Below are 22,217 nucleotides of genomic sequence, written 5' to 3' on the forward strand. Positions count from 1 at the left end.
GCCCATCGAGTCTGCACCGACCACAATCCCACCCAGGCCCTACCCCCACATATTTACCCGCTAATCCCTCTAACCTACGCATCTCAGGACACTAAGGGGCAACTTTTAACCTGGCCAATCAACCTAACCCGCACATCTTTGGACTGTGGGAGGAAACCGGAGCACCCGGAGGAAACCCACGCAGACACGAGGAGAACGTGCAAACTCCACACAGACAGTGACCCGAGCCGGGAATCGAACCCAGGACCCTGGAGCTGTGAAGCAGCAGTGCTAACCACTGCGCTACCGTGCAGACTACAGCAAGATATGAAAACATGGTGCCTGAAGTATGTTTTTCCCTCCCATATTGCGGCATATCTATTAACAGCACTGGAAACGTTACCCCCTTTGTGTTGGTCAGTACATTGGCAATGATGCTGGCACGACAGTGGGCGAACACTGACAGATTTCCATACTGGTGGCCTATTGGTGGGAGGAGTTGGGGTGTGGTGGGAGTAGGGTGGGGCGGGGGGGGTAAATACATTGTAAATCAAGGGAGTATTCAACCTCTCGTGACTGCCTCGTGGTCCAGTTCATTCAAAAACAGCTGACGAGGTGGGAGGGGTGGGCATGATAACCTGATGTATCGCACTGCACAGCGCAGTATTTTTGTATTAGATGCACGTTTCAAACAGATTTTTAAAAAAGCATTTCTACCACTTTTCAACGTCCTACGTTAAGTTAGATACGAGATGAAAGATACTTGAAGGGAAATCTTCACTTTTTTTTTTGAAAATCACTGTACAGTTCCGTGAGGCCAGTGACTGTACATCCCTTCGCAGTCAGCAGCCCTCTGGTGTGCTTCTACTAGCTGGGGTTCTGTTCGTTGAAGCTGCTTCCTCCCACCGGCTGAATCTGAACCGAATCCAGGATGGGTTTAATGAGTTGGCCAAAAGGGCTGATAGAAACAAAACAGGACAGGAACAAACAAATCAGTCGTTAAGCAAAAAAGTTCAGCCTCCCATCCATTGACTTTGTCTACACTTCCCGCTGCCTCGGCAAAGCAGCCAGCATAATTAAGGACCCCACGCACCCTGGGCATTCTCTCTTCCACCTTCTTCCGTTGGGAAAAAAGATACAAAAGTCTGAGGTCACGGACCAACTCAAGAACAGGGGCGGCACGGTGGTTAGCACTGCTGCCTCACAACGCCAGGGACCCGGGTTCGATTCCCGGCTTGGGTCACTGTCTGTGTGGAGTTTGCACATTCTCCCCGTGTCTGCATGGGTTTCCTCCGGGTGCTCCGGTTTCCTCCCACAGTCTAAAGAGGTGCGGGTTAGGTGGATTGGCCATGCTAAATTGTCCCTTAGTGTCAGGGGGACTAGCAGGGTAAATGCATGGAGTTATGGGGATAGGGCCTGGGTGGGTTTGTGCTCGGTGCAGACTCGATGGGCCTGCTTCTACAGTGTAGGATTCTATCTAACAGCTTCTTCCCTGCTGTCATAAGACTTTTGAATGGATCTACCTTGCATTAAGTTGATCTTTCTCTACACCCTAGCTATGACTGTAACACTACACTCTCTCCTTTTCTTCTCTATGAACGGTATGTTTTGTCTGTATAGCGCACAAGAAACAATACTTTTTACTGTATGTTAATACATGTAACAATAATAAATCAAAATCAAAAAGTTGTTGCTTTTATCTCTGCCTCCCGCTCTTGCGGCACCTCACTGGCGTACGGGTTTTGTGAACACTGGCTGCCCGCTGGTTCCCCAAGAGCAGTGGGTGTTGCCAGGTTACTCACCTATGGAGGACTATCTTGTTTTTTGTCCCTCCGATGTTTCCAGCGGGGATCACTGGACAGCGGCTGCGAAATTGTGAAATCTGGCTGGTGTCCCTCCCTCGCCCATTAGACCAAATGTTTCCCCTTGTGGGGCAATCTCGAACAAGATATAGGTCGAGAGGCGGTAGATTTAAAACTGAGATGAGGAGGAACTACTTCTCGCAGAGGGGGGTGAATTTGTGGAACTCCCACAGCGCGGTGGAGTCTGAATCACTGAATGGTTTCAAGAAGGAGATGGATATATTTCTAATAAAAAAGGGATAAAGGGGATGTGAGGAACAGGTGGGGAGGTGGATTTGAGACCAGGGAGAGATCAGCCATGATCTGATTGAATGGCGGAGCAGGCTCGAAGGGCTGAATTTGCCTTCTTCTGCTCCTCGTTCCTATGTATTAATGTTGATGTTAGGGAATTGGGTACACGGACTAGAAATCAAACCTGGAATCTTTGGTCTGCAGGGGGCAATTACTCCATCCACCGAGACTGCAGAGACTCCTGCAGTAACCCAGCACGGGTCAGTGCATTCAGAGGGTAAAGAAAGACAACTGTTGGGGCAAGTGCCTCGAGTACTCACGTTGATAAGACCTCAGAAGGCAGGTCAGTGATGTAGGATGGAATCTTCTTTCCTGTGAGGAACTGGGAAACCTCGTTGCTGAATGTATTGCAGTTGTGTTCAAACAGTTTGTAGCACTCTCCCCTGTAACCGGAGAATAAAAATGAGACATTCCACAGAAACAGAACAATTACAGAAGACTATTTGGCCCGTCAGGCTGTGCTGGCCCTTTGCAAGAGCCATTCGGCTAGTCCCACTCAAGGCCAATTCCTCATAGCTGTGCACATTTCCCTCTTCAGCTGCTTGTCCATTTCTCTGCTGAGAGTGATGACTGATTTTGCCTGCCCCACATTCCCAGGCAAGGCACCAGATCTTAACTGTGTAAAAACTATTTCCTCATGTCACCTCTGGTGCTCGTGCCAGCCACCTTAAACCTGTGCTCTTTGTCCCCATAGGCGGACGGGAGGGGGGAGGAGCAGTTTCTCTCCATCTATCCTGTCTGTGCAATCCCCCCCATCATTATTTTGAACACCTCTTATCAAATCTCCTCTCAACCTCCTTTGCTCCAAGGAGAACATCTCTAGCATCTCGAATGTCTCCACGGTACTGGACTCCCACGTGCCTGGAGCAATTCCGGTCCACCTTTGCTGCACACTCTCCAAGGTGTTCTTCCTACAATGTGGTGCTCAGGTCCCAGATAAAGCGCACTTTGTGCCACAGGAAAGGATTTTAGCTGCGGAGGCCTCAAACCATGAAACTCTATTCCAGCAGAAACCAGTGGTTTCAGCAGAGAGCTGTAACTGGAGTAACATTTGGCTTTCCTAATATAAAATGAAAAGGTAATTAAATCTCAATGCATTGAATGAGAACAAGAGGGGGAACCAGTCAACATAATCAAGCTTGAAGTTTCAGTGCAGTCAAGGCCATATCTGCTGTCTGTATGAATGTAAAAGATCCTACAGCACTTAAAGGACAAAACCGTCCTCCCACTGGGCATGCCAATATTATCCTTCACTTAACACCAAAACCAGATAGATCTGGCTTCAGGATATCCTGGTCAAATTGGTGAAACAGGCAGCAACATGACATATGAAACTCAATGTGCAGATAGAATCATAGAATCCTTATAGTGCAGAAGTGACCATTCAGCCCATCGAGTCTGCACTGACTCTTTGACTGAGTATCTTAGCCAGGATCTATCCCCGTAACCCCATACATTTACCATGGCTAATTCAACTAACTTAGACATCTTGGGACACTAAGGGAGAATTTAACATGGCCAATCTACCCAACCTGTACTTCTTTGCACTGTGGGAGGAAACTGGAGAACCCGGAGGAAACCCACGCAAACATGGGGAGAGCATGCAAACTCTACACAGTCACCCAAGGCTGGAATTAAACCCGGGTCCCTGGCGCTGTGAGGCAGCAGTGCTAACCACTGTGCCATCCTGTGTCTGCGTGAAGTGATGCTGTAACCGGAGAAGTGATGCTGTTTGGGAGGTCGAATATGGGAAGATAGTAGCACAGTGGTTAGCACTGCTGCTTCACAGCTCCAGGGACCTGGGTTCGATTCCCGGCTTGGGTCACTGTCTGTGTGGAGTTTGCACATTCTCCTCGTGTCTGCGTGGGTTTCCTCCGGGTGCTCCGGTTTCCTCCCACAGTCCAAAGATGTGCGGGTTAGGTTGATTGGCCAGGTTAAAAATTGCCCCTTAGAGTCCTGAGATGCGTAGGTTAGAGGGATTAGCGGGTAAATATGTGGGGGTAGGGCCTGGGTGGGATTGTGGTCGGTGCAGACTCGATGGGCCGAATGGCCTCCTTCTGCACTGTAGGGTTTCTATGATTTCTATGATTAGGGAAATACAGTAGTTGCAATTGGATAGACTATTGAATAAGGCCAGACAATGTGGAATCAGGATAGGGCCTGGGTGGGATTGTGGTCAGTCAGTCGAATGGCTTCCTTCTGCACTGTAGGGTTTCTATGATTCTATTCTATAAGTGGCAGAATGGATTGCCAGCTGGCTTCAAGACAGAAAGGAGAGAGTGGGAGTGAAGGCTAGTTATTCAGAGTGGCAGAAAGTGCAAAAAGTGGCGTTCCCCAAGGATCAGCGCTGGGACCATTGCTCTTCACAATTTATATTAACGGTCTCAACTTCTGAAACAAAAGCACACGGCATTATCAATTTGAGGATGTCCTCAAATTGCAGTGAGGGACAGTCAACACTGGGGAGGACTGCGACAAAATACTGCAGAACATTAAACCCGCAGAATGGGGAAATAATGGACACGTTAATTTCAACACAGAAGTGTGAGGTGGTTCATTTTGGAATGAAGAGGAGGGAGGGTCACTTACTATTTGAAAGATGAGTGGGGTACAGTGCAGAAGGAGGCCATTTGGCCCATCGAGTCTGCACTGACCACAATTCCACCCAACTCCCACCCCCATAGCCCTATGTATTTACCCTACTAGTCTCCCTGACACTAAGGGGCAATTTACCATGGCCAACCTAACCCGCACATCTTTGGACTGTGGGAGGAAACCCACGCAGACACAGGGAGAACGTGCAAACTCGCCACAGACAGTGACCCAAGCTGGGAACCGAACCCGGGTCCTAGCACTGTGAGGCAACAGTGCTAACCACTGTGCCACCGTGCCGCCCTATAAACCAAGCACTAGGCTTTATTTCAAGATGGACTGAATCAATAGCAGAGATGGCAGCTGGATATAGCACTTGGGGCGAATGGGATCAAAGGTTATGGGGGGAAAGCAGGATTAGGTTATTGAGTTAGGCGATCAGCCATGATCGTGATGAATGGCGGAGCAGGCTCGAAGGGCCAAATGGCCTCCTCCTTCTTCTATCTTCTACATTTCTATGTTTCCATCTTTGGACTGTGGGAGGAAACCGGAGCACCTGGAGGAAACCCACAAAGACACGGGGAGAATGTGCAAACTCACACAGGCTGTCGCCCAAGGCTGGAATCGAACCTGGGTCCCTGGCACTGAGGCTGCAGTGCTAACCACTGTGCCACCGTACTGCGCGATCATGGCCGTAAAAAGCAGGGCTGCAAAATGGTGGAATGATAAAAGCAAGACTGCACAAGTGGTTGGAATTAAGAGAAGTACAGAGGGTTGCAGGACTGGAGGGGATTATAGACAGAGGGGGGCGAGGTGACAGGGGAATTCGAAAACAAGGATGAGGATTTAAAAATGCGATGCAGCTGGAACCGGGAGCCAACGAGCAAGCAGAGGGATGATAGGTGAAGCAACTCAGTGTAAAGTGGGACATGGGCAGCCATTAGAAAGGCCTAGGGTTTAAGATGGGTAGTGTGTGTGAAGTTGGCCAGGTGTGTGTTGGAATAGCCAAGACTAGGAGCAAAAAGAGGGCATAGAACATGGATTCAGCAGCAGATGAGCAGAGATGGGGCAGAATCAGATGATGTTATAGAGGTGGAAAAGTGGTCTACATGATAAGAGCATGAGATATAGGAGCAGAATAAGGCCATTCGGCCCCATCGAGTCTGCTCTGCCATTCAATCATGGCTGATATGATTCTCATCCCCATTCTCCTGCCTTCCCCCCGTAACCTCTGATCCTCTTATTGATCAACAACCTATCTATCTCTGTCTTAAAGACACTCTATGACCGGCCCTCCACAGCCTTCTGCGGCAAAGAGTTCCACAGCTTCATTACTCTCTGGCTGAAGAAATTCCTCCTCATCTCTGTTTTAAAGGAGCGTCCCTTCACCCTGACGTTATGCCCTCGAGTTCCAGTCTCTCCCAATAGTGGAAACATCCTCTCCTCTATCTAGGCCTCTCAGTATTCTGTAAATTTCATGACACAGTTATGGGATTGGAAGTTCATTTCATACGTTCAACAAAATTCTATGCAATGTAATGTCACCTTACAGTATGCCGTTGTGTCACACCCACTGAAACCTGGGACTGGATTCATGTGTTTAGTAGCCAGAGGCACATGAATTTCCCAATAATGGATTACCGAGGATACGTACCTGGGGTTAAAAACTCCCTCCAACATCGTACTAGAGGATGGGGGACAGACTCCACGGGTATCTTATTGGATGAGGGGCAAGAGAGGGCACGAGAGCCATACAGAGCAGAAAAGGCTCTGGTCCATTGAGCCTGCACTGATAATAACTACCACTAAAGGTGCACTAATCCCATTTTCCTCCACTTGTCCCATATCCGAGTATCATGATGTTCCAAGTGCTCTTCCAAATTTTTTTTTTAATAAAGGTTGTAAGGTTTCCGGCTTCCACTACCTTCCCAGGCAGCGCATCCCAGATTCCCACCACCCTCTGAGTGAAAATTCTTTTTCTCAAATCCCCTCTGAATCTCCTGCCCCTCACCCTAAAACCGTGTCCTCTTGTGACTGACCTTTCAACCAAGGGGAACAGCTGCTCCCTGCTCACCCTGTCCATACCCCTCATAATCGTATACACCTCAATTATGTCCCTCCTCAGCCTTCTCTGCTCTAAAGAAAACAATCCAAGCCTATCCAGCCTCTCCTTATCGCTCAAATGCTCCGTCCCAGGCAGCATCCTGGTGAATCTCCTCTGTACTTCCTCTAGTGCAATCACATCCTTCCTATAGTGAGGTGACCAGAACTGCACACAGTACTCCTGCTGTGGCCTAATCAATGCTCTGTACAACTCCAATATCACCTCCTTGCTCTACACTCGTCTTACCCTATACATGAAAGCAAGTGTCCAGCATGCCTTCTTAACTATCAAAGGACAACAAACAAAGAACAATATAGCACAGGAACAGGCCCTTCGGCCCACCAAACCTGCATCTCTTCACGTGCTCTGCTGCCTTCAGGGATCTGTGGATAATTACTCCAAGATCCCTCTGAGCTACCCAGTGTCCTGCCATTCATTAAATACTCCCTCATCTTGTTTCTTCTTCCAATGTGCATCACCTCACACTCATCAGGGTTGTGAGGGGGAGATACTTCAGTTTTCCTGAACTGAACTCAGCCCATTTACCTCATTTTAGTTTTGATGCCTCTCCGGGATATTACACGATTCAGGGTGAGCAAGGGATGTCGTGTTTGTGGCTGCATCAGGTCTGGAGGCCTGCCTTTCATGGGAAAAAGCGAGTGGGACGGGTACAAAAATGAATTGAAAGGGCCAATGAAATATAAAGGTATGGAATATAAATGTTAAAATGATGTTGCAATTATATTAAAGTCTAGTTGAAGCCTCTTTGGGTACAACACTCAGGTCGAGGAACCACACGTCAGGAAGGATATACTGGCCTTGGTGGGACAGAGGCTAAAAGATGATGCAGCATCATCCTCGAGTTAATCGGCTTTAATAGAGGATGGGCTGAATAAACTCAATTCGTATTCCCACGAATACAGAAGATTAAGGATGATCAAACTCAAGTGCTTAAGATGCTTAAAGGAGTTGATAGGGGAGGTGGAGAAAAACTATTTTCTCTGGTGCCAGAGTCCAGACCAAGGCAGTAGAACCTTAAATTCAGAGCCAGGCCATTCACAGACAGTGTCAGGAAACAACTCTTCACACAAAGATAAAGGGGTAGCGGAGATCTGGGAAACTCTTCCACCGTAAAAGCTGCTGGAGGGGAGGGAGGGGGAATCTTCAGTAAAAAATGTCAAACTGAAATGAATTGATTTTAGTAATGCAGTGACATGGAGGGTTACAGAGAAAAACAGCGAGTAGATGGAGTTAAGATGGGGCGGCACAGTGGTTAGCACTGCTGCCTCACAGCGCCAGGGACCCAGGTTCAATTCCGGCCTCGTATCACTGCCTGTGTGGAGTTTGCACTTTCTCTCCGTGTCTGCGTGGGTTTCCTCCGGGTGCTCTGGTTTCTTCCCACACTCAAGAGGTGCAGGTTAAGTGGATTGGCCATGCTAAATTGACCCTTAGTGTCAAGGGGATTAACAGGGTGAATATGTGGGGTTATGGGGATAGGGCCTGGGTGGGATTGTGGTTGGTGCAGGCTCGACGGGCCGAATGGCCTCCTTCTGCACTGCAGGGATTCTATGATTCTAAAGTCTCAATGTTCACTATTGAGCAAACCCTGTGGGGTTACAACTTCTATCTGCAGGGAAGAGCCCACCTACTTCACGCAGTATTAACAGATTAAAAGGAGACGATTTTAATCTAAATGTCACTATGGCAGACTACAAACAAATGGAGTAATTTCTGTGATACTTGGGCAATTGTCCCCACAGTGCGAGTCAACACTGAGCATGGGAACTTTCTTCTGAGCCAACACCATCAGGCCTCTAATGAGGCAGCACTGCCACCACAGGCTGGAGGATATAATTGCAGAATGAGAAGTTTGCATTGGTACTTTCTATTATAAATGTGGACACTTTAAAAAATTCATTTCTGGGACATGGTCGTGAGTGGCTGGCCAGCTTTTATTGCCCATCCCTAGTTGTCCGAGGGCAGCTGAGAGTCAACCACATTGCTGTGGCTCTGGAGTCACATGTAGGTCAGACCAGGTAAGAACGGCAGATTTCCTTCCCTAAAGGACATTAGTGAACCAGACGGGTTTTTTCAACAATCGACAGTGGTTTCATGGTCATCAGTAGATTCTTAATTCCAGATTTTATTTTTTAAATTGAATTCAAATTCCACCATCTGCCGTGGTGGGATTTGAACCCGGGTCCCCCAGAACATTAGCTGAGTTTCTGGATTAATACTCTGGCGAGAATACCACGAGGTTATCACCTCCCCGAGGTATAACAGGAGAAAGCTGCACAGTAGCTAGATTTAATATATTATATAATAAATATTATATAATTGGAAATGCTGCTATTGCACGTGACTGCCATTGACCCCCAAGACCACGGGGTATCCCTGCACTTGATTCTAGGCAACCCACTGATTCCACTCTGAAAGCACATGGAGCGAAGAGTAACTAACCTGAATGCTGACTCTCCCAGAGATGATAAGTACTCCATGATCAAGTCCTCGGTCACTTCTGTGGTTCCAAGGTCAATGACAGAGTCAGGCGGCCCAAGTAAAGTCCCTCCCTAGGAACCAGAAAAAAAGCAACACAGGACATTATAGCACACGCCATGGTCACGTGGACCCAATATCGCACAGACACCATGTGTCCCATCATCACAACACCGCTGCGTTTGTGGTGTATCCCTCCCACACGCTGTTCGGGAAAGAATACCTCTGCACATTGTCAGTGTCTCAAGTTTGGGAACATCTCTGACTGGAGGGTTATGCATCAGGACAGGAAGCCAAAAGCAGCTACGTAAGCAATGAAGATGATTTATAGAATCATAGAATCCCTACAGTGCAGAAGGAGGCTATTCGGCCCATCGAGTCTGCACTGACCACAATCCCGCCCAGGTCCTATCCCTGTAACCCCACATATTTACCCTGTTAATCCCCCTGACACTAGGGCTAATTTAGCATGGCCAGTCAACCTAACCCGCACATCTTTTTTTTTTTGCATCCGTATTTACTGAGGAAACGGGCATGGAGTCTACGGAAATAGGGCAAACTGGTAGGGAGGCCATGGAACCTTTACAGATTAAAGGGGAGGAGGTGCTCGCTGTCTTGAGGCAAATCAGAGTGGATAAATCCCCAGGACCGGACAGGGTATTCCCACGGACCTTGAGGGAAGCTAGTGTTGAACTTGCAGGGGCCCTGGCAGACATATTTAAAATGTCAGTATTCACCGGGGAGGTGCCGGATGATTGGAGGGTGGCTCATGTTGTTCCGTTGTTTAAAAAAGGTTCCAAAAGAAATCCGGGAAATTATCGGCCAGTAAGTTTGACGTCGGTGGTGGGCAAGTTATTGGAAGGTGTGATACGGGATAGGATCTACAAATATTTGGATAGACAGGGACTTATTAGGGAGAGTCAACATGGCTTTGTGCATGGTAGGTCATGTTTGACCAATCTATTAGAGTTTTTCGAGGAGGTTACCAGGAAAGTGGATGAAGGGAAGGCGGTGGATGTTGTCTACCTGGATTTCAGCAAGGCCTTTGACAAGGTCCCTCATGGGAGGTTAGTTAGGAAGGTTCAGTCGCTAGGTATACATGGGGAGGTAGTAAATTGGATAAGACACTGGCTCAATGGAAGAAGCCAGAGAGTGGTTGTGGAGGATTGCTTCTCTGAGTGGAGGCCTGTGACTAGTGGTGTGCCGCAGGGATCGGTGTTGGGTCCATTGTTGTTTGTCATCTATATCAATGATCTGGATGATAATGTGGTCAATTGGATCAGCAAGTTTGCTGATGATACAAAGATTGGAGGTGTAGTGGACAGTGAGGAAGGTTTTCAAAGCTTGCAGAGGGATTTGGACCAACTAGAAAAATGGGCTGAAAAATGGCAAATGGAATTTAACGCAGACAAGTGTGAGATATTGCACTTTGGAAGGACAAATCAAAGTAGAACGTACAGGGTAAATGGTAGGACTCTGAAGAGTGCAGTTGAACAGAGGGATCTGGGAATACAGGTACAGAATTCCCTAAAAGTGACGTCACAGGTGGATAGGGTCGTAAAGAATGCCTTTGGTACATTGGCCTTTATAAATCGGAGTATCGAGTATAAAAGTTGGAGTGTTATGGTAAGGTTATATAAGGCATTGGTGAGGCCAAATTTGGAGTATTGTGTACAGTTTTGGTCACCTAGTTACAGGAAGGATGTAAATAAGATTGAAAGAGTGCAGAGAAGGTTCACAAGGATGTTGCCGGGACTTGAGAAGCTGAGTTACAGAGAGAGATTGAATAGGTTGGGACTTTATTCCCTGGAGCGTAGAAGATTGAGGGGAGATTTGATAGAGGTGTATAAGATTTTGATGGGTATAGATAGAGTGAATGCAAGCAGGCTTTTTCCGCTGAGGCTAGGGAAGAAAAAAAACCAGAGGGCATGGGTTAAGGGTGAAAGGAGAAAAGTTTAAAGGGAATATTAGGGGGGGCTTCTTCACGCAGAGAGTGGTGGGAGTGTGGAATGAGCTGCCGGATAAAGTGGTAAATGCGGGGTCACTTTTAACATTTAAGAAAAACTTGGACGGGTTCATGGATGAGAGAGGTGTGGAGGGATATGGTCCAAGTGCAGGTCAGTGGGACTAGGCATAAAATGGTTCGGCACAGACAAGAAGGGCCAAAGGGCCTGTTTCTGAGCTGTAATTTTCTATGGTTCTATCTTTGGATTTATTATCGATCGCTGGTAAAACATGAGCTCCCTGGATCATGGAATCCCTACAGTGCAGGTGGAGACCATTCAGCCCATCAAGTCTGTACCCCCACCCCCCCGACAGAGCATCCCGCTTAGCCCCCCCCCCCCCCCCCGCCCTATCCCCGTAAACCCGCGAATCCGTAACCCGGAAATCTCAGCTGCCTTGACAGCTTAATTAACTTCAGTATTCCCAAATCGGGATGAAGAAAGTGAGCTCGAATTCCTGATCATTGGATAGCATTTGGATTATTAAAAGTATGGACAACATGCCTGTCGATGCTGTGTTTGTTGTGGACAGCTTTGCAGGAACTCTGGATCCCTGAGGATGGCTATCGGAAGGAAATGTTACATTTTTTCCTCCACAGGGGTGACTGACCAGTCGAAAGGGATTTCAGAAGAGGGGATGAAGGCTGTGTACTTAAATTCTTCATGGTGGCATTCAAAGCATTTCTGGAGAACAAGGTGGTCACAGCATATGGATGGCAATTATATCCTGAAGAATTTGTGGATCTGGGTCTTCCTGATTGCCCTCATGGGCTGGAGAATTGTATTCAAAACAAACTGCTGAGTTGATGAGTGGGCTTTACCCCAAGAACATAAGAGCTAGGAGCAGGAGTAGGCCATTCAGCCCCTCGGGTCTGCTCTGCCTTTCACGATGATCATGGCTCATCTCATTGAATCCCTACAGCGCAGGAGGCCACTCGAGTCTGCACCAACCACAAACCCACCCAGACCCTATCTCTTAACCCCAAGTATGTTACCCTGCTTGTCCCCGACACTAAGGGTCGATTTACCATGGCCAATCCACCTAACCCGCACATCTTTGGACTGTGGGAGGAAACCAGAGCACACGGAGGAAACCCACGCAGACACGGGGAGAACGTGCAAACTCCGCACAGTCACCCGAGGCCGGAATTGAACCCGGGTCCCTGGCGCTGTGAGGCAGCAGTGCGAACCACTGTGCCACCCCTTATCTCAGCCTCAGGTCCATTTTCCTGCCCGTTCTCCATAACCCTTCAACCTATTACTGATTAAAAATCTGTCCATCTCCTCCTCAAATTTACTCAATGTCCCGGCATCCTGGATTTCTGATCGGTTGGGGAATTAAGGGTTATGGGGAGCAGGCAGGTAAGTGGAACTGATTCACTTCAGATCAGCCATGATCATATTGAATGGCGGGGCAGGCTCGAGGGGCTAGATGGCCTACTCCTGCTCCTATTTCTTATGTTCTTATGTTCATCCACCACAATCTGGGTGAGTGAATTCCACAGATTAACCACGCTTTGAGAGAAGTAATTTGTCCTTATCTCACTTTTAAATCTGCTGCCCCTTATCTAAAACTATGATCTCTTGTCCCAGATTGCCCCACAAGAAGAAGCATCCTCTCTACATCTTCTTTGTTCAATACCTTTCATCACCTTATATACCTCAATTAGATCTCCCCTCATTCTTCTGAACTCTAGAGAGAGTATCGGCCTAAACTGCTCAATTTCATGATTCATAAGACAAATCTTTCACCCAAGGGTTGGGAACGGGAGGGCTGAAATCGGCTGAAGAATGGGACAAGTGTGCATGGATAAACATTTAGAAGATAAAGGGAGAACACTCACAGGCTGACAGTTAGCAATCCCACCAGATCCATAGAAGAACTCCTCTCCATTGACAACAATTGCAGTGTGCCTGGAGGAGGAGCAGATACAAATTCATTAAAATAGACAGATGCATTATAATAATTATCTCTTAATATATATTTGCATATTAATACCAGCCCTACCAGACTGCCAAAGACCAATAAAAGCTTTGCAAATTCACAGATTAACTCACCATATTCCATCAAGCTGTTTTCCTGTTTAAAAAGAAAAAAAAATAAAGAGATGAGTGGCTAAACGGGAGGTGGGGAAGGAATAAAATTAGCAAGCCGGATCCTTAACTCTCAGAAACTGTCGACTCACATCAAACATCACAGGTGTCGGGATTACTTTTCACTCGGAGAGTTGGGCAAAGGGCCACGGTACAAGGAGGCCAAGAGTTAAATGAGTGGGAGAGCAGAGGGGCACAGATTTAAACTGAAAGGTGCAAAAAGATAATGACAGGAGGAAAAGCGTTTTCACGCAGCGAGTGGCTAGGGGTTTGGAAGTTACTGCCTCAGAGTGCGGCGAGGCACATTCGAGAGTATTCAAAGGGGAATTAGAAAAAGGAAGAATGTACAAGGTTTAGGGAGAAGCAGGGGAATGGCACTAGGCAAGTTGCTCACTTGGAGAGCTGGCACAGACACGATGGGCCGAGTGGCCTCCTTCTGCGCTGTAACAATTCTGAATAGGAGGGAGCATCTGATTCAGGGGACACAAGCTTGGGTCTCGAAAGCTTAAAGATTGAAAGAAAGAAGATCTAGAGGGGCAAAGAATTTGAGCGATCTGATTCAAGAGCAGATGGGAGTTACACACTGACCAGACCATTAAAGCTTTTAATAACAATGAGTTTCATGGCTACTTTTACTGATTTCATAGAAGACAGAGAGTAGCGGTGGAAGGGGAAATCTGGAGCTAGTGGCATTCTGCAGGGATCAGTGCTGGGACCTCTGTCGTTTGTGGTCTATATAAATGATATAGAGGAAAATCTGGGTGATCTGATTAGCAATTTTGCGGTTGACACAAAAATTGGCAGAGTTGCTAATAGTGACAAAGATTATCAAAGGATACAACAGGATATAGATAGATTGGAGACTTGGGCAGAGAAATGGCAGATGGGAGTTTAATCCAGATAAATGCGAGATGATGCATTTTGGAACATCAAATTTAGGTATGAAATGTGCTGGTAAATGGTGGAACCCTTAGGAACAATGACATACAGAGGGATCTGGGCGTACAGGTCCATGGATCCCTGAAAGGAGCAGCACAAGTAGATAAGGTGGTCAAGAAGGCATACAGCATGCTTGCCTTCATCTGCCAGGGCATAGAGTATAAAAGTTGGCAAGTTATGTTACAGCTGCATAAAGCTTTAGTTAGGCCACATTTGGAATATTGCCTGCAGTTCTGGTCGCCACACTACCAGAAGGATGTGAATGCTTTGAAGAGGGTGCAAAGAAGGTTCACCAGGATGTTGTCTGGTCTGGAGGGTTTTGGATATGAGGAGAGGTTGGATAAACTCGGATTGTTTTCACTGGAAAGACGGAGGCTGAGGGCGACATGATAGAGGGCTACAAAATTATGAGGGGCACAGACAGGGTGGATAGTCAAAGGCTTTTTCCCCAGGGTGGAAAGGTCAACTACGAGAGGGCACAGGTTCAAGGTGTTGGGGGGTAAGTCTGGGGGAGAAGTACGAGGAAAGTTTAAAAAGTTTATTTGTCACTAGTAAGGCTTACATTAACACTGCAATGAAGTTACTGTGAAAATTCCCTAGTTGCCACACTTTGGCACCTGTTCGGGTTACACTGAGGGAGAATTCAGCACGGTCGATGCACCCTAACCAGCACGTCCTTTGGACTGTGGGAGGAAAGCAGAGCACCCGGAGGAAACCCACACAGACACGGGGAGAACGTGCAAACTCCACACAGACAGTGACCCAAGCTGAGAATCGAACCCGGGTCCCTGGCGCTGTGAGGCAGCAGTGCTCACCACTGTACTTTTTCCACACAGAGGGTGGTGGGTGCCTGGATGCACTGCCAGTGAAGGAGGTGGAAGCAGGCACGTTCAAGGTGTTCCTTGATAAACTCATGAACAGGAGACGAACAGAGGGATAGCAACTGCATGTGGGCACTAAGTAGCGGGTCTAAATAAGGATTAAGAATAGGCGCAGGCTTGGTGGGCTGAAGGGCCTGTTCCTGTGCTGCATTGTTCTTTTCTGGCAGTCTCCAGATCTCAGAGAGAGGCAGAGAGAAAGCTACCATTCTCTGAAGCTCCCAAGCAGCAAGTGATTTGATTTCTTTTATTTCCATTCTGCTTTAGAAGGGTTCAAATTCTCCAACTCCCACGCCACAGTGGGACCTGAACCTGTGTTCTCTGAATTACTCTGCCATTTATATGTTTAATCTACACTGCACCCAACCTGGCAGACTGTTATCGTCGAGGTATTGTGTTAGTTTTGCCTGTGATGGGGTCATGGTAGGCAGGAATGGAGGACAGAGCTGGGATTCAGTAAAGGCTCTGCCAGCAAGGCAGGGTGACAGGAACATCAGCCAAAGGCAGATCAGTCTAAAATCATGTAGGCTTGGAAACATTATCTCCATCACCATGATAAACAAGCCAAGTGATTACCCTGAATTAATCATATTATACAGCAGTCACGTGGGGCTTGTAGCTCTGGGATCACAGTTTAGAGATACTGAGACAACTTGTTTTCACTTCATCCTAGATCTAATGTTTCAGTACCATCAAGGTACGCACGCATGCACACACACAGTTTGATGTACAACAATTTATATCGATGTAACGTCTTTAACGCAATCAAAGCACTTCACATTATCAAACAAAGCGTGATATTGAGTCATATAAGAGATATTAGGTCAGATGACCAAATGCTTGGTCTCAGAGGTTTTAAGGAGTGTCTTAAAGGAGAAGAGTGAGGTTGAGAGGAGAGCTTTGGGAAGGGATTTCCAGAGCTCTGGACTCCGGCAGCTGAAGTAGGAATGCACTTGAGGCCAGAGTTAGGGGAGCACAGATAACTGAGAAGGTTGTGGGGGCTGGAGGAGATTTCAGAGAAAGGGAGGGAGTCAATGTAGTCAGGGTGCACAAGGGGTGAGAAGGGAATGGGACTGTGCGAGAGTTCAGACTCAGGCAGCAGAGCTTTGGATGATCTCAAGTTTACAAAGGATGGAATGTGGGAGAGCCAGACAGGAGTGGGTCGGAACAGTTGAGCGTAGCAATAAGGAAGACACGAGTGAGGGTTTTGACAGTAGATCAGCAATGACAGGCACACAGTTGAGTGAGGCATTCCTAGGAACACAAGTAGGCCAGTCAGCCACTTGGGCCTGTTCCGGCATTTAGTTAGATCCTGGCGACATACATCTCAAATACATGGTCCTGCCTTTGCTCCTTATCCTTTGCCATCTTAACAAAAATCCATCCACCTTGGTCTTGAAGTCTCCAGCTTCCCTTTGCACCCACAATGTTTTGAGACACATTTCCAGATTTCAACTACTCTTCCAGAGAGGAGGGGAAGGAGGAAACCAGGTCTATATTCTCTGGAGAGGCAAACTCATTGCAACCTACAAAATTCTTACATGGTTCGGCATGGTAGAGGCGGCTCTCCCTACCTGGACCGGGGGTCTAGAACCAGGTAAGGGCACCATCTCAGTATAAGAGGTAGGCCATTTAGGATTGTGATGGAGGAATTTCTTCACTCAGAGTTTGGAGGTTCAGTCACTGAGTACATTCAAGGCAGAGTATGATAGATGTGTCTCAATGTTAAAGATATCAAGGGATACGGATGGGGGTGGAGCAGGAAGATGGCATTGAGGGAGAAGATCAACTATGGTCTAGTTGAAAGGCAGAGCGGGCCCGAGAAGCTGACTTCTATTTCCTTTCAAAGACTCAGCTTGCTCCTGTGCAAGTTGGGAAATAGTTGCTGAAGCAAATATCCTCAGCCGCTCCACACACTGTGTTCCCTGGCCGCTGTCTGAGGCTGAATCGGACCATTTTGTACTTATGATATTCTATTTGACAGCGACCTTCTGACCCATAACCTAGCCATCTCCAAGATCTCCAAGGGGATGGGGCGTGGGAGCGATCACTGTCGGTGCAGGCTTGATGGACCAAATGGCCTCCTTCTGCACTGTAGGGATTCTATGAAGACCACCGACCACTTCCACCTTAGTAACATCACCCGCCTGATCCTCAGCTCGTCCTGCTGCTGAAGCCCTCACCCACTCTCTCCTTTCACCTCGACTCAGCTGTTCCAACACTCTCCTCCCATCCTGTACTCTCTAAACTGAGTTCATGCTGCCCCTGTCCAAATTTTCTCCATGTCCCATTCTCTCAGCACCCTCTGCCCACTGACCCAGGCTGCTTCTGGTCCAGCAGTGCCTCAATTTTTCAGATCTCACCATGGCCTCGCGCCTCTCTATCTCTTTAGTCTCCTCCAGCTCTGTAACCCTCAGAGAATATCTGCTCTCCTCTAATTCTGACCTCTTTTGCCTCCACTTCCAAACGTTCCACCATTGGTGGTGGAGCTTTCAATTGCCTCAACCCTGAGCTCTGGAATTCCCTCCCTACACCTCGGACTCTCCACCACTCTTTCCACCTATAAAATACTCCTCAAAACCTGGATCTTTGACCTTGCCTGTCCCAATATCTCACATGGCGCAGTGTCAAACTTTGTCCAATAGAGTTGTTGTGAATATACCGTGGGATGTGCAAAGTGCTTGATAAATGCACAATGCTGCCAAACTGGAGTTTCTGCTCAGTGAGTCTTGGCAGATAGACCTCCTGGCTGGAATCAATGACCACCTGCTTACCGCCCCACTACATCTGGGAAATGGCAGGACATGGAGGTGGGAACACCACAAACTGTAATGAGGAGGATACAACACATACCTTCCTGTTTCTGTCAGTCGTTTAACTGGTTTGCGATGGGGGAGATTAGGATCTCATTGCACTGAACTGACAACCTTTTATTACTGTCTCACTGCCTTCCTGACCCCAGGCCAGTGGGAGAAACAGGGAAAATACACCACGGTCTTTGCCACGGTGAGAAAGCTCCAGTTAGCGTACAAACCAAAACCGAGTTCACCAGTCATGATGCTAGTCGGGACCTTTATGGGGGGCAAAGAACAAAGGAGTAGAAAAAGCCTCTGGCTGATAAGTCAGTAACTCAAGGGCCTAACTTTCAGAGGAATGCAGGAAGAGAGTTAAGATTTAAATGTTCCAGGAACACATTTAGAGCCCTGATGGTTCGAACAAAGGTCATCTCGACTCGAAACGTTGGCTCTATTCTCTCCCCACAGATGCTGTCAGACCTGCTGAGATTTTCCAGCATCTTCTGTTTTCATTCTGCTTATTGTCTCATTACAGCCTCCATAAACATCTCCAAAGGTTAGGTTGATTGGCCATGATAAATTGCCTCTTAGTGTCAGGGAGATTAGCAGGGTAAATATGTGGGGATAGGGCCTGGGTGGGACTGTTGTCGGGGCAGGCTCGATGGACTGAATGGCCTCCTTCTGCACTGGAGGGATTCTAAGTGAAAGTACTTTACAGACAAGGCATTTCGAAGCACAGAGGCTGTTAGACAATAACAATTCCAAACACAGCTTCATCCCACAGGCAGCACAGAGATGAAAGACACATTAAGTTGCTTTTGACGGTTTATGGTCGGGGGGCGGGGGGGGGGCGGGGTGATGGGAGAATCGTTGGACAGGGCAAAAGGAGCTCCTCTTTCTCGTGTCGTTACTGACCACATTGTCTATTTTGTAAACACAGGCCAGCTGCTCACTTGCAGGCGACAGGATCGCAAAATGAGTCACCTTCCCACCTGGAATAGCCTCAGGATTCCAGGCACCATTCTACCTCCAAACCTGCGTTCCAGTTTCAGCCCAATATGCAGCATGACACTGGAATTTGGGGTCAAGCTGGGGAGGATTTTGCACCCTTGCGCACAGCTTTATAAAAGAAAGGTCAATTAGGCTAGAGATTTGATCTGGAATTCCGATATAAAAGCAGAAAATTCCAATAGTCGGCTAAATCGACTAGGATTATATTTTATTTATAAGTTTCTATGAGATCCTCTCTCACTCTTCTAAACTCCAGTGAATGTAGGAACAAAGAACATTACAGCACAGGAACAGCTCTTCGGCCCTCCAGGCCTGCATCGACCATGCTGCCCGACTGAACTAAAACCCCCGACCCTTCCGGGCACCATATCCCTCTATTCCCATCCTATTCATGTATCTGTCCAGACGCCCCTTAAAACTCACTATTGTATCTGCTTCCACTACCTCCCCCAGTGCCTGGAACTCACTGCCGGGGGAGTTAGTGGTCCCCAGAAAGGTAGGGGGGGTTTTAGTTCAGTCGGGCAGTATGGTCGGTGCAGACTTGGAGGGCCAAAGAGCCTGTTCCTGTGCTGTAATTTTCTTTGTTCTTATATTCACTGAAGTTTAGGAGAGTGAGAGGGGATCTAATAGAAACGTATAAAATTCCAACAGAGTTGGCAGGGTAGATTCAGAAAGAATGTTCCCAATGGTGGGGGAATCCAGAATTAGGGGTCATAGTTTGAGGATAAGGGGTAAACATTTGAGGACTGAGGTGAGGAGAAATTTCTTCACCCAGAGAGTGGTGAATGTGTGGAATTCACTCCCACAGAAAGTAGTTGAGGCCAAAACGTTAGAAAAGCTATGGCACAAACAGGCCCTTCGGCCCACAAGTTGCGCCGAACAATTTCCTTACCTTCTAGGCTCATCTATAACCGTCTATCTTACTAACCTCCATGAACCTATCCAAAAGTCTCTTAAAAGACTCAATCGAATCCGCTTCCACCACCACTACCGGCAGCCGATTCCACGCACCCACCGAGTGCAAAACTTACCCCTAACACCTCCTCTATACCTACTCCCCTACGTTGTGTGATTTCAAGAAGAAATTAGATATCGCTCTTGGGGCTAAAGAGATCAAGGGATATGGGGGGGGGATCAGTGTATTGAATTAGATGATCAGCTATGATCGTAATGAATGGCGGAGCAGGCTCGAAGGACTGAATGCCCTCTCCTGCTTCTAGTTTTATATGTAAAAGCCCCGACTAAGGGTCTTTACTCAAAATGTTTATCTGACTTTCTCATTTTCAGAAGCAGATGTTCCATTTCAGCCTCTCGGTAGCCGGGTTGAGTGAATGATTGTTGCTGGATAACCTTTTGCTCCTGTTGATGTGGGGGGGGGGAAATCAGATGTTGGAGGTTGGAATGCATTCCATCTCCGTCCCGGTACAGAGATGTGTTCAATTATTCAGTACCAGGCACTGACATCTGTTGTGGAAACAACTTTCAAAGACATAAACACTGCAATTAAAAAGATTTCAGATTTAATTTCAAACAATATTAAAAAAAGATTCATTTCAGATTCTGTCAACTCATCTTTCACTCACCACTTCTTCCAACAATCCTAAAATAAATTTAACCCTAAACTTGTCAGTCAGCACAAATATTTAAAAATATTAAACAAAAATGCAATACTTAGGTTTTTTTTTAATTAGATGGTTGCGGCCTAGTCCTGGTACCCAATCCCCGGTCTCGAGTTGCGGCACCTGCCGCCTGCCCCCCACACCTCCCCGGGGAGGTTTCTGCTTCACTCACCGAGCATGAGAGGGCTGAACTGGCGGGCCAGTCCCCGGGAAAGGTCATACACATAGAGTTTGACGGGGTGAGGCGGCGTGTCCATGGCACTGGGCTCTCTCAGTCCTTCGATGCCCTTTCGGCTTCACTCTGAGCGGCCGCTCACCGCAGGTTCTCCAGCATCGACCCACTCGCCTCACAGCGCTGCCGCCGACTGAGGCGCTGCGGACAGCGGCCCGGACAGGCCCCGCCCCCCTGCTCACAGCCCCGCCCCTCCCATAGCGTCACACACTGCCCGGCTCCGCCTCGCCGCCCACAGCGTCACACACTGCCCGACTCAACCCCGCCCCACCCCACAGCGTCGCACACTGCCCGGCCCCGCCCCCCATAGCGTCACACACTGCCCGGCCCTGCCCCCCCCATAACACAGTAAGAAGTTTAACAACACCAGGTTAAAGTCCAACAGGTTTATTTGGTAGCAAAAGCCACACAAGCTTTCGGAGCTCCAAGCCCCTTCTTCAGGTGAGTGGGAATTCTGTTCACAAACAGAGCTTATAAAGACACAAACTCAATTTACATGAATAATGGTTGGAATGCGAATACTTACAACTAATCAAGTCTTTAAGAAACAAAACAATGGGAGTGGAGAGAGCATCAAGACAGGCTAAAAAGATGTGTATTGTCTCCAGACAAGACAGCCAGTGAAACTCTGCAGGTCCACGCAACTGTGGGAGTTACAAATAGTGTGACATGAACCCAATATCCCGGTTGAGGCCGTCCTCGTGTGTGCGGAACTTGGCTATCAGTTTCTGCTCAGCGACTCTGCGCTGTCGTGTGTCGCGAAGGCCGCCTTGGAGAACGCTTACCCGAATATCAGAGGCCGAATGCCCGTGACCCGTGTGTGACGTTATGCCCCCCATAACGTCACACACTGCCCTGCCCGGCCCCGCCCCCTCACAGCGTCACACACTGTCCGGCCCCGTCCCTCATCGCGCCACACACTGCCCGGCCCCGCCTCGCCGCCCATAGCGTCACACACTGCCGGACTCAACCCCGCCCCACCACATAGCGTCACACACTGCCCGGCCCCGCCCCCCCATAGCGTCGCACGCTGCCCGACTCAACCCCGCCCCACCCCACAGCGTCGCACACTGCCCGGCCCCGCCCCACCACCCAGCGTCACACACTGCCCGGCCCCGCCCCCCCATAGCGTCACACGCTGCCCGACTCAACCCCGCCCCACCCCATAGCGTCACACACTGCCTGGCCCCGCCCTCTACTCACAGCCCCACCCCCCACAGCATCACTGGCTCCTGGCCCCGCCTCCCATCGCATCACACGCAGCCTGGCCCCGCCCCCCATCGCATCACATACTGTCTGGCCCCGCCCCTCTCCTCACAGCC

The 22,217-nt window shown here is 48.3% G+C and overlaps 1 protein-coding gene across 1 annotated transcript; it reads right to left on the bottom strand.

The window, feature by feature from the left end:
- Positions 1-222: 222 nt before the first annotated feature.
- Positions 223-21,117, bottom strand: desi1a (desumoylating isopeptidase 1a). Its single transcript, XM_078237612.1, has 6 exons — positions 20,836-21,117; positions 13,386-13,407; positions 13,172-13,241; positions 9,289-9,398; positions 2,393-2,515; positions 223-937 (listed from the first exon to the last, which is right to left on the bottom strand). The coding sequence occupies exons 1-6, from the start codon at positions 20,918-20,920 to the stop codon at positions 847-849; spliced, it is 501 nt and encodes a 166-aa protein (XP_078093738.1). The 5' UTR covers positions 20,921-21,117; the 3' UTR covers positions 223-846.
- Positions 21,118-22,217: the final 1,100 nt, after the last annotated feature.

The sequence above is a fragment of the Mustelus asterias genome, chromosome 21, assembly GCF_964213995.1.
Source record: "Mustelus asterias chromosome 21, sMusAst1.hap1.1, whole genome shotgun sequence".
NCBI lineage: Eukaryota > Metazoa > Chordata > Chondrichthyes > Carcharhiniformes > Triakidae > Mustelus > Mustelus asterias.